At 54.5% G+C, this 17,397-nt stretch overlaps 1 protein-coding gene across 1 annotated transcript; it reads left to right on the forward strand.

The window, feature by feature from the left end:
• Positions 1–382: 382 nt before the first annotated feature.
• Positions 383–9,557, forward strand: ASL (argininosuccinate lyase). The gene is made up of 17 exons (XM_081089608.1): positions 383–465; positions 673–727; positions 3,755–3,949; positions 4,350–4,433; positions 4,726–4,782; positions 4,919–5,016; positions 6,063–6,140; positions 6,224–6,301; positions 6,709–6,761; positions 7,102–7,164; positions 7,343–7,457; positions 7,580–7,664; positions 7,776–7,835; positions 8,103–8,186; positions 8,958–9,038; positions 9,164–9,270; positions 9,360–9,557. The coding sequence occupies exons 2-17, from the start codon at positions 716–718 to the stop codon at positions 9,502–9,504; spliced, it is 1,395 nt and encodes a 464-aa protein (XP_080945734.1). The 5' UTR covers positions 383–465; positions 673–715; the 3' UTR covers positions 9,505–9,557.
• Positions 9,558–17,397: the final 7,840 nt, after the last annotated feature.

Consider the following 17,397-nt stretch of genomic DNA (forward strand, 5'->3'; position numbering starts at 1 on the left):
CCCACCTTCCGCACACCTTCGCCCATGCTTTGTTAAAGCGTCTGGCGGCAGGCGTCATTTCTTATGCTCTTCGCTCTTTCTTCCACGTCTAACTCTGTACCTGCCACACAGGAGGTTCCCAGCACGTGTTTGTTGAATGAATAAACGATCGGCAGGCCGTTTCACATTATATGTACCGTCCACCAGGCCCCGACCGCGTCTTGGCCTCGACCCCCAGCTCCTGTCCCCGGCGCCCGGAGGACATGCTGCCCGGAGCGCCGCGGCGCAGGCACCGACCCCTGCCCACACCCTGGGGCCGCCCCGCCCGAGGCCGGGCTGGAGGCCGCCCCGCCCACATCGGTCCTTCGGGGATTGGTGCCACCGCCGCCAGGAGGCGGGGACAGGTCCCGGCCGCTGCTGACGCCGCCTCCGCCAGAAAAGCCCCGCGGGCTGGCAGGCGGGGACAGACTGCGCGGCCAGGCGGTGGTGAGTGCGTGGCGGCCGGGCGTGGGGCGGGGCGGGCGGGGCGGGCGGGACGGGCGGGAGCGGGGACGCCTAGGACCGAGGCGCTGCTCGCGTCCGCCGCCCCACGTGCCGCGCTCCGCCGAGCGCCGTGCGGGAGCCCCGGGCAGCTCCTCCCTGGGGACCCCGCCCGGGGGCCGAGGAGGTCGTCAGTCGCGTCCTGTCTTCCAGACCCGGAGGATCGAGGCTCCCGGACGACGAGGAACCACCCAACATGGCATCGGAGGTGAGTGGCGCCTCGGGGACGCGGGTCCCGCCAGACGCCGGACGAGGGGGAGGGGCGCCCTGCGGGCCAGCCGCAGCCGCGACCTGCGCGCGGCATCTCCTGGTGCCACACCTGCCGCTGGCCGCCCTCCCGGTGATGGTCCTTACTGGCTCCAGGCAGCGGGCACCTGCCAGAGACCTGCAACCCTCCCGCGCCCCTTCCCAGAGTCTGTGTGGCAAACCCACCGAAGCTCGGGAAGGCGGTCCCGACCCCACCTGCTGCCCAAGCAGGTGTCCCCGAGTCGCAGAATCCACATGACAGGCGGTGGAAAGAGCCAGGAGGTAGGGGACCTTGCCCTGCGGCCCCAGTGGCCCCAGGGGCCCCAGTGCCCGAAGCTTCCTCCCTGCCCTAGAGCCAGAGGACTCCTGGGTTGTCTTCCTGACCAGAGGGGCAGGAGTCTGAGGCACAGCTCCTTTCCTGTGCCCCCGCTGATTTACCTGGCAAACGGGGGGAATGATAGCCGTCTGCCTCCCTCTGTAAGGTACTAGATTTGTGAGGTCATTGCTTGGAACCCTTCAGGTAAAAGGGACTGTTTGCTTGATGTCGTTGGACCTGGGAAGCAGGCGGTCTGCGTTTCAGTCCCTCCTGGCCCTCATTAGCTGGCAACTCACTTCCTCCTCTGGACCTGTTTGTGCATCTGAATAAATGGGATGAGAATGCCTGCCTGCCAGCTTCGAGGTCCCGGTGGAGGGCTGGGGGCAGGGCCTGGACTTTGGAGCCCAACAGACTTGGTTTCTGAACAGTCACTCGACCTCCCGGAACCTCTCTTCTCGTTTATAAAATAGGAGTGACAGTGCCCCCCTCGTAGGAGGGTGCGACAGCACATATAGAATGCCTGGACAGGGCCAGGTAACAGCAGGTGCTCAGTAAGTGGTGGCAGATTGTACTCACAGTAACATCTCAGCCCAACCCAGTGCCCCTGCCCCTTGCCCTAACGGGATCATCCTGGCCCAGATGTTCGCTGCCTTAGCAGTCTCCTCTCCACCACATTGGGCTTTCCCGGTGCCCAGGCTGTGGCACCTCATTCTGACATTTTCCTGGGGTCCTTTTAAGCCTGCCAGTGGGGTCGGAGCTTGGCCCCAAAGCAGAAAAGGCTGCTTTCAGGAGACCAGGGTGCCAGGCGACCTCTGCTTGCCCCAGGCTGTCCTGTGGGTTTGCCCTAATTGGTTTGGCGGCAGCCCCACTTGTTAAGTAGTTGTTATTACTAACAACTCAGGCAGGGAGTCTAGGGACCTGCTGGGAGGGGTGGTGCCTCCGGCTGAGGGGCAGGCTGGCTCCCCATCCTTATTGGCTGGCCCTGGCCCTCTGGCCCCAATAGTTAGGCCTGGGACCCCATGGTTTTTTTTTTACTTCTTTAATTTTTTTAATATATATTTTTTTATTGATTTTTTTACAGGGAGGAAGGGGGAGGGATAGAGAGTTAGAAACATCGATGAGAGAGAAACATCGATCAGCTGCCTCCTGCACACCTCCTACTGGGGATGTGCCCGCAACCCAGGTACATGCCCTTGACCGGAATCGAACCTGGGACCTTTCAGTCCGCAGGCCGACGCTCTATCCACTGAGCCAAACCGGTTAGGGCGGGACCCCATGTTTTGATGGAGATCAAGGTTTGCTGGGGTAGCAGAGGGTAAGGGGCAGGCCCAGTTCAAAAGGCTGAGGGGGGCGGAGGCAGCTGCTGCAGGGCGGCCAAGGCTGCTGGGCACTGAGGGGTCAGCTCACAGCCTGGGCCTGAGTGTGGCGGAGGCCCCATGGTGCACACAGGAACCAAGCTAAGGCACACCCTGGCCCACGCAGGCCTCGGCTGCTCCCTTAGTAATACCTAGAATTGACTGAGTCCCTATTGAGTGGCAGGCAATGTGCTGTGTATGCACTTGGCAAATTTTATCAAATCGATAGAGGGGCAATCCTGAGGCTTTGAGAGGTTATATAACGTGGTCATGGTCAGGTGGCTAACAGAGGGACAGAGGAGGACATGTCCCCAGTGGCCATTTAAACCCCACTCCAGGGGAAAGATGCCAGAGAAGTCCCACCCACACCTCCACCGTGGCACACTCTCTTCCTAATCCTTGGCACTCAGAGTGCTCAGACGGCTTCAGAGGTGTTCTGCACCCCTCCCCCATCTGTCCCATGCCCTGGCCTATGCCCTCTTTCAAAACAGATGTCTCTATCCCATCTCTCTGCCCTTGGCTCCTGGGGGCAGAGGGGCAGCTAGTGACCTCCCAGAAGGCCAGAGATAACAGGTGTGTCGGAGGTGCTCTCCAAAGAAGTTTTGGGGATGGGACCTTAGGTCCTGCCCCCAGCAATGGGAGGGAGATTCAGGTAACTTGAGCCTGATGGGTCCCTCGGTGCCTCCTTGCCTGTCCTTGCGGCAGACGTTCAGAATAGCAGAGCCAGCAGAGGTCCTGGCGGAACGTGGGTTCAGAGTGTGTGCGGGCTGCCTTCACACTGCCCGACGGCAGTCCTGGCTCTGCCACCCCTGGCGAGGGCAAAAGATACATAACTGTTCTGGGCTTCAGTTTCCCCTCTCGGTACCGGATAGATTGGTGTCCACTTCAGAGGGTCGCTGTCAGTACATGCCCAGCATTTAGAACAGTGCCTGGTAAGCTGAGACGTTACCAGGATGATTATCATTACCACTGGTACATCAGAGCTGATTCAAACTCTGGATTCCGCCTTGGCCAGTAGCAGAAGTTCTGCTGTGGTCTCAGGGGTCCTTGTACCCTGCCATCATCTCCCTGGAGCAGTGTCAGGTGGGGGGAAAGAGCCCTAACTTCACTGTCCAGCCACCTTCCCACACTCACTCCTTGGGCAAGTGCCTGCCTCTCTCTGAGCCTCAGTTTCCTTATCTGTCCAGTGAGAGTAATCCTGCCCGCTGGCCGCCACTGCCATCACATTGACAACCCTCCTGCGGGCCCTTTGTGAGAGGCACTGCCCTTGAGGTTGGCGGAGGGCGGGGAGATTAATTGCTCCTGTTCTCCTGGCCAGAGCGGGAAGCTATGGGGCGGCCGGTTTGTGGGCGCAGTGGACCCCATCATGGAGAAGTTCAACGCGTCCATCGCCTACGACCGGCAGCTGTGGGAAGTGGATGTGCAAGGCAGCAAGGCCTATAGCCGGGGCCTGCAGAAGGCAGGGCTCCTCACCAAGGCCGAGATGGACAAGATACTCCAGGGCCTGGACAAGGTACTGTTCATGCCCCAAGGTCCTTCGAGGGCCCCTCCCTGTGGCCTCGGGCTCCCACCGCATCCCCGAGCACAGGCTGCAGTGTCATCCTAAGGCTCTCACATCCCTTTGTGGTGCTTATGCCCCTAGAGAGGTGCCTTTACCCCTGTACAGAGCTCGCTGGCTCTCTTCATCCTGAATGCCCCGTGGCCCCGTGGCTCATGGGCAAAGGTGCATAGTGCCTGAGAAGCTCCCTTGGGTGGGGGCTGCACAGCCCCCCCCCTCCCCCCCAGGGAGCACTCCCAGGACTCAGCTCCAATCCAGGGACAGTCAGTGATCAGGGTGAGGGTGGAACAGAGCTTGGCCCTCTTGGCTGCCATGCCTGCCAGCCTGACCCCTGGGTGGCTGCCATCTACTACAGGTGGCGGAGGAGTGGGCCCAGGGCACCTTCAAACTAAATCCCAACGATGAGGACATCCACACAGCCAATGAGCGGCGTCTCAAGGTATGACCCATCCTCCCTCCTCTCTCTCCCACCCGCTGCCCCCGCCTTCCCTCTCCACTTACCCTGGGCCACTTTGAGCATAAGCACAAATGTCTGTTCACTTCGTCATTGGCAGAGTTTGGGCGGGACTTCAGAACAGGAGGCCTCGGCAGAGAGGGCAGAGACTTGGGCGGGACCCGGGGCCCCTGGGGCAGGGAGGGAGGACTCCAGGGCAGGGAGGAAGCATGTCCACCTGGGTGGACCCCACTGGGCGTGAGCAGCAGACCCTGACCCATGCCTCCTCCACCCCTAGGAGCTCATTGGTGAAACCGCAGGGAAACTGCACACAGGACGAAGTCGGAACGACCAGGTGCCGCCAGCCCCTCCACCCCCACTCTGCTGCCCAACCTTGGGGAGCTCAGACAGCAGTGTTAGGGCTCAGCAGCTGTCCTGGCTCCCCGGGGAGTCACACATCAGTCTCCCTGAGTGCCGCCTCCCCTCCACAGGTGGTCACAGATCTCAGGCTGTGGATGCGGCAGAACTGCTCGATGCTCTCTGCCCTCCTCCGGGAGCTCATCAAAACCATGGTGGACCGGGCAGAGGCGTGAGTCCCCTGGGGATGCCTAGGTGCAGAGAAGGGCGTGAAGGCAGCCAGGTCTCTTCTCCCCTGAGACAGGCAGCTTGAATACCAGCCCTAGGAGGCAGGGGTGAAGAGGGTAGGGGAGCCAGGCCTTGCGGTGCAGGGGGTCCCAGAGCTCCTGGACTGAGTGAGCAGAGCAGCAGGAGTGGGGCGTTTCTTGCAGTATACCTTACCCCACGGCAGGTGGGGCAAGCTCACACTTTGAGGATTCACAAGCAGGAAGCTAAAGCACTGGGCAGGTGCCCTGAAGCCTGAGGAAGGGGGCTGGCCATGCCTGGGGCAGATAGAGCTGCTCCCCAGCCGCCTGTGCCCCTAGTCCCCATTTCTGCCCAGCACGCTGGCAAAGGACAGAGCCAAAGGCTGCCTCCCACCAGCCTCATCCCCAAGCTTTGGCTTCTGTGCCTAGGCTACTGAGAAGTCCCTATTTGGTGTCAGGGACAGGGTTGACCGCTCCTTTTCCCCAACTCCCCGTGACCTCTGTTTCACAGACCACATGACCTGGGGGCAAACCAGGGCACAAGCACCATCACCCTTGGGGGCCGGAGGAGTAAAGAGGGCCTGCTGAGGAGTGCTGGCCTTCTCTTTTGGGGTAGTGAAAGGTTCTAAAATTGATGTGGTGATGGTTGTACACTTCAAATGAGAGAATTGTATGTGAGTCATCAGCTCAGTAATGTTTACTAAAAAAAACAAACCAGAACCAGCGCCCACAGCACTCTGCCTCTGTCCCGCCCACTCTGAAGTGCCCCTGGCTCTCTGGGCTCCTGGGGAGCTTCTCGCTCACAGACACGGCTCCCACTGCCAGGTGGTACCCACTGTGCCGTGAGTAGCAAAGACCCGAGCTGAGGGTCTAATCCACGCTTGGTCTTGGGTCTGTTCCCTTACAATGATTTATCCCCAGGAGATCACTCGCCCCCTCGTGCAGGGAGATCCCGGTAGACCTGCCCTGCTGTTTTCTGGAGGGGTCAGGCCTGCAGGCCCTCAGGCACCCTGTCCCTACTCTTCCCCCACAGAGAACGTGACATCCTCTTCCCAGGGTACACACACCTGCAGAGGGCTCAGCCCATCCGCTGGAGCCACTGGATCCTGAGGTGAGTGGGACGGTGATGGAGGGGCCATGATGGAGGGGAGACCCCCTGGCTGCCCTGACCTTCCGTTCCCTGGCTTCCCACAGCCACGCCGTGGCACTGACCAGAGACTCCGAGAGGCTGCTGGAGGTGCAGAAGCGGATCAACGTCCTGCCCCTGGGGAGGTGAGTGAGGTCCCAGTGCTCCGAGGGTGGGGACAGGGCTGCTGCCACATAATTAGCATGGCCCTTGGGGATTGACGGAAGAGGAGGAGCCAGCAAGGACCGAGGGGACTGGCTTTCCCATCCAGAGTTCTTCCTACATAGGCAGGCAGGATCTTGCAGGGACACCCAGTTCTCGCTAAGGTGTGGACAGCCAAGCTAGCGAGTGTCAGAGCAGGGCCAGAGCTCTCCAGAGAAGCCCCTGAGAGCCAGCCAGTTACCCACAGCCTGCCATTCCCTGCACGGGGACAAGTGTCAGGCACCAAGCTGACTGGCCGTAGCCCTGGCAACCAGGACTCAACTCTGGGTGTGTATGTGCCCGGGCCTGCTTTCCAGGAGCCCTGGTCACTCAGAATCCCCTGCCCCTGCAGTGGGGCCATTGCAGGCAATCCTCTGGGTGTGGACCGGGAGCTGCTCCGAACAGGTAAGCCCTCCGCCCACCCTCGGGAGATCACTATCAGCTTCTGCCGGGGTGTTGCAGAGAGAGGGCAGGGGTCTGGGTGAATCCTGTTAGCTATGGACACTGAAGTTAGAGAGGCAAGGGAAGGCCTGTGACAGAGGTGCATGGCCCTGGGTACACTCAGGGCTCCTGTCTCCCTCTGGGACCTGTACAGGAGGCCCTCCTCACCTCCTGTCCCTCCCTACTCCTCCCCGCTGAAAGGGGGCCACAGGCAGGTGGCTGGGCAGCCTGGTTCAGGGTGGAGGAGGCACATCCTTGTCCACCAGCCCAGCCCTATTGCCTTCCCCTTCTCCCCCTTGTCCAGAACTCAAATTTGGGGCCATCACTCTCAACAGCATGGATGCTACCAGTGAGCGAGACTTTGTGGGTGAGTCCTGGGGGCCAGCCCACTCATCCCCTGCACGGTGCCCCCCCTCTGTGCCCTAGTCCCCATCCTCTCCAGCTGCCTCCTCCTCCCATATGGTCCACCTGGAGCTTCTCCAGGCGGGTGGAGAGCAAGGGAGGCCTGGTGACCCGAGAGCCTGCCTTCCCTCCCCTCCCACAAGCCGAGTTCCTGTTCTGGGCCTCGCTGTGCATGACCCATCTCAGCAGGATGGCCGAGGATCTCATTCTCTACGGCACCAAGGAATTCAGCTTTGTGCAGCTCTCCGATGCCTACAGGTAAGGCCGCACGCTGCCCTGCCCCGCTCTGCGCCCCCACGTGGCTTCCTTCCTCTCAGCCCCAGCCAGCAGAGCAGCCCGGGGCAGAGGAGCCCCTTCAGCCCCAGCATCTCTGTCCCTAGCACTGGAAGCAGCCTGATGCCCCAGAAGAAAAACCCGGACAGCCTGGAGCTGATCCGGAGCAAGGCGGGCCGAGTGTTTGGACGGGTGAGACGGGCAGGGAGCAGGGCAAAGCCTCTGGCTGACCCGGGGGGTCCTGGGGAAGCTTCCAGGGGCGGGCTCCGAGTTCCCACCTCCTGACCCTCACTCTGCCCTCAGTGTGCTGGGCTCCTGATGACCCTCAAGGGACTTCCGAGCACCTACAACAAGGACTTACAGGTGTGAGGCTGCGGGCGGTGGGGGAGGGGCCCCTCTGCATAGACGTCACCTACCGGTTGGCAGGGCCCTGGCACTTCCAGGCCGGGGCCCCACAGAATTGCCACGTTCCATCCCGTGCTCCCAGACCCGGACCACCCCGAGAGCTCTCTCCTCTCCCTCAGTGGGGGTGTGGGGGGTGCTGAGTGCTCCCAGTGGAAAGCAGGGGGATGCCTCCGTGAGGGACGGGGCTGCTGAGCCCTCACCTCCTGCCACCTGCCTCCCTCTCAGGAGGACAAGGAAGCCGTGTTTGAAGTGTCAGACACCATGGGTGCCGTCCTCCAGGTGGCCACTGGCGTCATCTCTACGTTGCAGGTAAGACATGCATCTTCTCTCCTGGTCCCTAAACTCTGGGATGGGCAGAGGGTGATCATGAGAGGAGGCTAGGGTGGGTGGTCCAGAAGCCCTGGGGCAGGGGGAGGGGGCATGTGCTTGGTCCTGCCTTTGAGGGGCAAAACTATGGAAGTAGTTAGACTCAAGGGGTCCCATCACCTGGACTGACCAGATTTCTTTTTATTATGGGAAATTCCATTATGCAACAGTTGAGATATGTGTAATGAACCCCTGTGTACCGACACCCGGCTTCAGTAATAACCACCTCATGGCCATTCTTGATTTGGCAGCTATCTTCACCCCACCCCCCTATTTGAACCAGATCCCCATCTGCGTATCATTTCAATCCTAACTAGTTCAGGGTGTGTCTAAAGCAGTGTTTCTGGGACCAGCAGTGTCTGCATCACCGGGGAACTTGAGAGAGTGCAATTCTGGGCCTCATTCCAGTAACACTGGATCCAACTCCGGGGATGGGGCCTGGCGGTCTGTATTTGTAATAAATCCTGCAGGTGATTCTGACGTGCACTAAAGATAAGGACTCTGGAAACGTAACGGCAACCCCTATAGCACACCTACAAATTATCAATAATTATGAAAAGATGGCTCGAGCCGGAGAGAGCAAACGGGGTGGGAAAGAGTGGATCTGCCCAGGGCAGGAGACATACTGGCTGAGGAGTAGGCTTGGAGGTGGCAGCTTCAGGCCTGGGGTCCCCAGGGCCCCAAGACTCACCACTTCCCCACCCACATCCCCAGATTCACCGTGAGAACATGGTGCAGGCTCTTAGTCCTGACATGCTGGCCACTGACCTCGCCTACTACCTGGTCCGCAAAGGGGTGAGTGTGGGGTGGCTGGGATGGAGGGGCCAGGGGTAGGGGTGGTTAGGGAGGCATAGGTACCCACAGCAGGGCAGGGAGCCAGGAAGCCTGTTTCAGTGCTGCCCTCCGCTTGGCACCTGCAGATGCCATTCCGCCAGGCCCACGAGGCCTCTGGGAAAGCAGTGTTCATGGCGGAGACCAAGGGGGTTGCCCTCAACCAGCTGTCGCTGCAGGAGCTACAGACCATCAGGTGCGGCCCCCTCCCCTCCCTCTGCTGCCTCCCAGGTCCCTGAGGCTGCATGGCTGGGCTGCGCTAGCCCATCTCCTTTCTTTCCCCAGCCACCTGTTCTCGGGCGACGTGAGCCAGGTGTGGGACTACGGGCACAGCGTGGAGCAGTATACTGCCCTGGGTGGCACCGCCCGCTCCAGCGTTGACTGGCAGATCAGCCAGGTGCGAGCGCTGCTTCGGGCCCAGCAGGCCTAGGTCCCCCACCCCGCTCCCCAATAAAGTGCGCCTCGAGGAGGCTGCTGCCTGTCTCCTGCCGAGCCTGACTCCCTCCCTGGGGCGTGCTGGGGTCTGTTGGGAGGCAGTGGAGGTCATCAAGGAGGTGAAGAAACTGGACAAGGATGGCGAGTCATGGTGGGCATTGCATCTCATCAGAGCCTCTGCCCTGCTCAGACCCCTCTTCCCTTCACTGGGGGGGTATCACAGTGACCTCCTGCCCTGGGTGTCTTGGCAGGACTGGCCTCTCTGGAGCCCTGTTGGGACCTGAGGGCCTCATTCACCAGTCAGTCCCTGTCTATCTCCTTCCTTCCAGTGTCCCCGAGGCCCCCCTACTCCCATTCTTCCTGCTCAACCCGCCTCCCCTGGGCCATCAGCACATTGCAGGGTATCGTTGTCCTGAGGGATAGTTGGTGTACGATGCCTGGCACTGGGTAAGCTTCATACACAGGTTATAAGAAGGCACCTCCTCCAATGGGCAGAGATACTCTAGTCAATAATTGGTGTTTGGAAAATTGGACAGATACATGCAAAAAAAAAATGTAATTAAAGCACCTTCTTACAGCATATACAAGAAAAAAACTCAAAATGGATTAAAGATGTAAATGTAAGACCTGAAACCATGAAACTTCTAGAAGAAAACATAGGCAGTAAACTCTCACGTTGCTCTTACTAATATTTTTTTCTGATCTATCTCCTTGGTTAAGGAGAACAAAAGAAAAAAACAAACAAATGGGACTACATCAAACTAAAAAGTTTTTGCATAGCAAAGGGAACCATCAACAAAACAAGAAGACAACCTACTGAGTGGGAGACTATATTCGCCAACGATACCTCTGATAAGGGGTGAACTGAATTTGGAGGGGACACCATTCAGGGCACTACACTGGGCTTTCGATTCCTTGACCAACATTTTTCCTTCCATTTCTAATCTGAAGAGCATGCTCCCCGGACAGAGGAGATGGGATTAAAACAAGCTGCAGGCATCCCGTCACTGTGTCCTTATTTCAAACCCAACTTCAGAAACTTATCATTTTAGCTCCTTTTTGTGTTTTTCCTCTCCTGCCCTCTTCCTATAAGCCAGGTCTTTGTTTGACACTGGACCTTCGTTCCTGCCTCCTCTCTGCTCCCGCTCAGCCAGAGCACGTCCTCCCAACCCTCTGAACTCACTTAAAATTGTCCAAGGAGAATGTGGAGGTCTCCAGAGCCATCCTCTAACTTAGAGCATCTACTTGGTTAAGTCTACGATTGACACTACAACAGCTGCTCACTTCTGGGTCATGTCCTAGGGTTGCATGAGTCCCGCCCAATATTGGAGACAAAGGATTTTTGCTGGGGAAAGGGATTCCTGGGGAAGTGGTTGACCACTAGATGTGAACTCAGAAGGAGTAGGTCAGGTTGACAAGCTTCCTCCTTCGGGTCAGACCCAAGGCAGAGCTTCCACATACCACCTTAGCACATGCCTGTCCTGTGGCTGACCTTGCAGAATATCCCCACCTGAAGTACCTGTGGCTCCCTAGGCAGCCTCAAGAGCTGGCCTGGCTTGTTGGCAAGTGCCTCATCTATAGTCATAAAAGGGTAACATGCTAATTAGACCAGGTCAACTGGCCACCTTCCAGATGTCTGACTTCCTTCTGGACAAAGCCACGGTAGTGGAGGCCAAGGCAGAGGCAGTTAGGGATGAGATCAGGCCGGCAGAGGGTTAGGGGCAATCAGGCCGGCAGGGGAGGGCAGTTGGGACAAGATCAGGCCAGCAGTGTAGGGCAGTCGGGGGTGACCAAGCCAGCGGGGGAGGGCAGTTGGGGGCACTAGGCAGGCAGGCAGGTGAGTGGTTAGGAGCCAGTGGTCCTGGATTGCAGGATCGGTTTACGGGCCTAAACCGGCAGTCAGACATCCCCCAAGGGGTCCCAGATTGGAGAGGGTGTAGGCCGGGCTGAGGACCATCCCCCCTCCCCCGCCACATGAATTTCATGCACCGGGCCTCTAATATATATATATATATATATATATATATATATATATATATATATATAAATATAATGTTTTTTAAAACTTGATTTCAGAGAGGAAGAGAGGGGGGGAGATAGAAACATCAATGATGATGGAGAATCATTGATTGGCTGCCTCCTGCATGCCCCACATGGGATCAAGCCCACATGTGCCCTGACAGAGAATCAAACCATGACCTGGTTCATAGGTCAATGTTCAACCACTGAGCCACACCAGCCAAGCAAATGCCTCATCTTTAGTCCTTGCCCCAATAACTGCTGCTTCCTCTAGCGGATGGGACATTCCTCTCTTTCCTTCACTCTTGCCCCTTTGAGTGACCGCTGGGTGTCCTCGGGCATCTTTCCTACTGACAGGGCAGCCCCACAGCCTGGAAATGGGCAGGAGACAGCCCTGACCCATCCGTCGCCCAGCCTTTTTCATCTCAAAGGTGAGCTCAGACCCCAGGACAGGCAGGACCTGGGGATCAGGGGCCTAGATGGTAAAATCTTCAATAAAAGGTCAAAATGTCCTAACTCCCTTGGTGGCTATTTGTACTCCTTTTCATTTTGTTTCCTTGAGAAATAGAGCCTCTGGGCTTCTCTTTGGGGAAGGGATGATAAAATTTAACTCTGGATTTGCTGTAATGTTCTGCTAATCTTTAAAAACGTATAAAATCACAGGGCTGAAAACACTGATTCCAACTAATTGTGGTACAAAGCAAAATTACAATGTAAACACACTTAATTTCAAAATATGTAAGAGGTAAGAGACCACATATTATATAATTTATTTATGTGAAACATCCATAAATGGCAATTTTATGCAGACAAAAAGATTAGTGGTTGCTTAGGGCTGGGTGTGAGGGATAGAAAGATAGATAGCTAATAGGTACAGAGTGTTTTTGTTTTTATCCTTATTGAGTGAGAATATTTTTTTTTCCATTGATTTTTGTAGAGTGGAAGGGAAGGAGTGGGGGGGGGGGGGGGAGAAAGAAACATTGTTGGTTACCTCCCGCTTGTGCCCTGACCAGGGCCCAGGATGGAACCTGCAACTGAGGTCTGAGGTACGTACGTGCCCTTGACTGGGAATCAAACCCTCAACCCTCCAAGGGTTGGTGCTCTAACCACTGAGCAACTGGCTTGGACTGGTACAGAGTTTCCTGATGAGATCATTCTGCAAGGGACTTCGTCAATGTAGAACTCCGCCTCCTTGGAAATAAAAGGAAGAGGCTCCGAGTTGACAAACAGAGGGGAAGAGAAAGAAACTGGCCATAGTTCACACAGTCTGGAGTCAAGGCACATGGTTGAAGGTGCTCCACTGGGCCTCCTTTACAGGATGAGGTCGGTGAATGCTCACTTCCCTATCAACGTCTCTGTTCAGGAGAGTGGGTCTCTTATTGAAATCTGATCACTTTTGTATTTAAAAAAATCTATCTGGAAAAAAAAAAATCTACCTATAGTGTTCATATGGGGCCAAGCATTGTTCGTTCAATATCTCAAGTCCAGAAAGTTAGCGCAGTTAGTGGCATTGAACTTGTATCAAACTCAGCTGCTTAGATTCAGCAAGCCACAGCAGTTAAACACAAGGATATCAGAAAAATGTTAGGTGTTATCTATGTCTCTGAAAAAAAAACCAATCAGCTAGCCCATGTATAAGATCTAAGAGTTGTCTAGCTACAAAGAAGATGGTAGATGACCCTCAAAACCTACTTGTCATATTTTGAAAATGCAATAACATTTATCTATTGGGGGGAAAGTGTAAAAGGAAGTCTAAACTCATCTTCCGATCAGCTGAGCGTCCTGTGACTTGCTTGTGGTGCTCAAGGCAGTAACCCTCCCATCTTTGCAGGGACATTGTGTGTGGCTGCATCCCTCCACCAGGGGGAGCATAGCCTATTATTTCCTGTCCTAGACATCAGAAGGTCCTTTGAATGCAGAGCAATCTGGGAGAAGGAGTGATGTGCCATCAACAATGGTAAATATAGTTTTGCATGTGTTACCTTAGGCAAGTCACTCCACCTCTCTAAGTTTCCTCATCTGTAGCAGAGGAAGAATAACTCCATTGTATAGTCTTTTGGAGCTGTAAGTGCCGGGAGCCGGTCCATCCTTGCTGTTTCAAGGAACCTGGCATATATGGCATACTGTTCATAATGTTTGCTCACCTTCTTGGCACTATGTGTTTTAACCAAGGTCACCTCTCTGAGAAAGGTTGTTTCCCCAGGTAGGGATTTTCCCCTGAAGTTAGGGAGGGAATAAAACCCCTTAACTAAGTGCCAGGCTGCCGGGGTCCAACCCCAGCAGGTCCAGGGGTTCCCAAAGGCGTAGACGGAGTCGGCGAAGAAGGAATGACACGGAGACAGTGTTCAGTTGATCAGCAGCCTAGCCAGGATCTCCAGCCAAGTTCTGGTCTTGATCTCCAGAGAGGTTCTGCTGTTTATTGTCTTGTTACATCCATATTTATCCCAGTTGATTTTAATCCTGTCAATTTCTATTACAAAGGTTAGGGCGTTTCTTATCTCCATTCCAGGGAGTAAAGATTATGTAGCTTAAGCATGATTGTTTGTAGTGATTAACTATCCGCCTGGCACTTAGTTAAGGAGTTTCATCCCCTCCCTGACTTCAGGGAAAAATTCCTACCTGGGGAAACAACCTTTCTCGGAGAGGTGACCTTGGTTAAAACACACAGTGCTAAGGGGAGCAAACATATTAAGAACAGTATGCTATATACGCCAGGTCCCTTGAAACATATGCTGTGCAGATGTTTCTTTCCTGCAGCGACTGTGTCAAGCAGCAAGGATGGACCGGCTTCCGGCAAATTCCCCCTTTTTTATTTTTTAAATGATCACGCATGTAAATCAGTGGCCACCTCTCAGATTGGGCCATTTAAGCAATGATAGTGAGCATAGCTATAAACATAGTGGATGGAGCGCAGAAGGAGCCCCATTCCTGTAGAAGGTTGCCAGCCTCTTCAGTCAAGGGATTTCAGCTGTCCTCAAGTTGTTGGTTTGATTGTCTTTGTTGGTCTGGCTAGTGGGCAGCGTCAGTGGCGACAGGCTTCCCGAAGCGTCAGCAAGTTGAAGGGCTGCATCAAAGAGTCCATCAGGGCCGTGGTTGATGGTGGTGTCGATGTCCGAGGAGGAGTAAGCTGTGCCCTCTGGATCCAGCTGATATGGAAAATGGAGGGTAGTAGAAAAAGAAGAGAAAGCAAAAGAACTACAAGGCATGGAAGTGTTTAGAAAAAAGAGGGAGAAGAAAGGGAAGAAGGCAGCATCCTGACACAGCCCTTTCCTTCAGCTTCCCCGTTCCCTGTGGTCCCAGGTAGAAATGGGAAACAAGTCCTGTTGCAGTGAGAGGGCAGCTGCTGTCAGCCAGTCTCTGTCTTTACCTGGGTCCCGATCTGAGCTGGGCATGGGAAGCAGGAAGCAGCCATGGGGACAGGAGACCTTCCTCAGAAGGGGCGAGTGTTCAAGCCCCTGAACCATTGGGAAGGGGGGTCTGTGCCCCACCTTTGTTGCACCCCAAGTTTTCTCCTACTGGCCCCCGACTGTGCCTGTCTTAGGTTGCCCCACCCTGTGGAGTCTTACCCGTCGTTGACTACCAGCCATCTCTGGGCCAAGTAGGGTGATGTGAGGTTCAGTTTTGTCTCCTTGATAGCCTGTGTCCCTCTGGCCTCCATGCCCAGCAACTGCCTTTGGATTCCCTCGCCTGCTGGCGGGGCTCTGGCATTGATCATAGGGAACTCAGGTTTCTTCTCTAGAGAGGGCCCAGCTTACGCCATTGGGCCAGAGACAGATCCATGGTACCAGCCACCATGAGGCTTCAACCTCAGCATGAACAGAGAGCTCAGGCAACAGCTATGGGCAATTGGATTGTAAGAAGAGGGTCCCTCTTGGCACAAGGGTAAGAGGCGCCAATACAGGACAAAGGAGAGTCCTAGAACAGGGCTTTCTCAGCCCAGGATGTCAGGCTCTTGGCACAAGACAACTCCATGTATGGGGCATATACCAAACACCCCTAGTCATGGCATAAAAGGGAGATGCCCTTCCTGGAACAGTAGGGTAGGGAGATTCTAGAAAACGCTGTGTTCAGGAAAGAAGGAAAAAGGCCAAAGAACCAGCAAACAAGTTGTTAGATTTTAAAAAAAGGAAAAAGGAAAGGAGATGTGGGGCAAAGCTAGGACATGTGAAAAGACAAAAAGGAGGCACATGTGATCCTCCCAATGGACAGATTGTTCCAGCTCAGGGCTGCACATCTGCTGCAGACGGGCACTGGTCAGGTGTGCTATGATGAGGCAGAGATGGCGGGCGGTGAGACATAAGGTCGGACTAGACGGTCTGGAATCCACACAGGTGAGTCTGCGTCCTGTGGAAATATACAAGCATATCCTCTCCCCTGGGTTAAAAGTACATCAGGTTCCTTCCAGGCTCCTGTAAGCATGTCTCTCCATTTGACAAGGGCTTTAGGTTTAGTTAGATCAGGGTTCCAATGCCTGTACATCGGGGAATTTCCCTCAGAATCTACATTTAGTATATTAATTACAAATTGAGCATGTTGTAGAACATGATGAGGAGAGGAATATTTAAACTCATTTTCTTGTAATTTTTAAATTTGTGTTTTTAAAGTTTGGTGAGCCCTTTCTACTATTGCTTGGCCTTGAGGATTGTAGGGTATTCCTGTAGTATGTGCGATGCCGAATGTAGAGCATAAGTTTTTAAAAGCTCTAGAGGTATAGGCAGGCCCATTGTCAGTTTTAAGTGCCCTTGGTATTCCTAGGTAGGAAAAGCATTGGAATAGATGTTGACTTACATCTTTAAAGGCTTCTCCTGTACGTGCAGAAGCAAGGATAACATGAGAAAAGGTATCAATACAAACATGCACATAGCAAAGTTTGCCAAAAGATGGGACATGAGTAATATCCATCTGCCATAAGTCACAGGGTCTAAGTCCTCTTGGATTAACCCCAGTAGCAGGGCTAGGAAAATGAGTAGGACAATGGCCGCAGTCACGCACAATACTTCGCGCAGCTTCTCTAGATATGCGATAATATAGACGGAGAGCAGAAGCATTTTGATGGTGAATGGCATGAGACCGCCGGGCTTCTTCTAGAGCTGTACAAACTACTGGGCGAGTTAGTAAATTCGCCTGATAATTTCCTTCGCTTAAGGGTCCTGGTAGGCAGGAATGAGCTCTAATATGTCCAATATAGAAAGCCTTTTCTCGTTTGTGAATGCAAGTTTGTAGCTGAGTTAACAAAGAGAAAATGGCTGTTCTTCCTTGCGGGAGAGAGGCGGTCTCAATATGAGGAAATAATTTAACTATATATTGAGAGTCAGTGTACAAGTTAAAGGGAACCTGTTGCAATTGTTCAAAAGCATAAATGACTGCCAAAAGCTCTGTTCTCTGAGCTGACGTCTCTAGAGTTTGTAGAACATGGGTTATTGAGTCAATGATTGTTACTGCCCTACCATTAGAGGAACCATCTGTGAATACTAAGGAGGCAGGAGGTGATAATGGTTCTTTTGAACATTTAATAGGAAATATAAACGGATGTAGGGAGAGAAATTGCAATATAGGTGATCTTGGCAAATGATGTAAAATTTGTCCTGGGAAGTTACCTATAGCTATTTGCCACTCTTCTTCAAATTGTAATAGTGTGTCTAATTGTTCTCTTTTATAAGGTATTATTATCTCAGTAACTTCTCTTCCAAAGAGTTCGATACTGCGTCGTCTACCTTTGATAATGAGAGTGGCCACTAGGGAGGGATAGGGTGGTACAATCTTCCTAGGAGTGACAGGTAAATGTATCCATTCTAATGGTCCTTCCTGCCACAAGCATCCTGTAGGAGTATATTTAGTGGCTAGAATAATTAAGGCCCAAGATTTGGAA

Source organism: Myotis nattereri (genome assembly GCF_964212035.1).
Source record: "Myotis nattereri genome assembly, chromosome: 4".
Lineage (NCBI taxonomy): Eukaryota > Metazoa > Chordata > Mammalia > Chiroptera > Vespertilionidae > Myotis > Myotis nattereri.

Excerpts from the sequence above, each read along its gene's own strand:
- ASL (XM_081089608.1), top strand. Across the intron at positions 8,187-8,957 it reads GCGTCATCTCTACGTTGCAG|ATTCACCGTGAGAACATGGT; the intron begins GTAAGACATGCA and ends CCACATCCCCAG. Across the intron at positions 9,271-9,359 it reads CAGGAGCTACAGACCATCAG|CCACCTGTTCTCGGGCGACG; the intron begins GTGCGGCCCCCT and ends TTCTTTCCCCAG.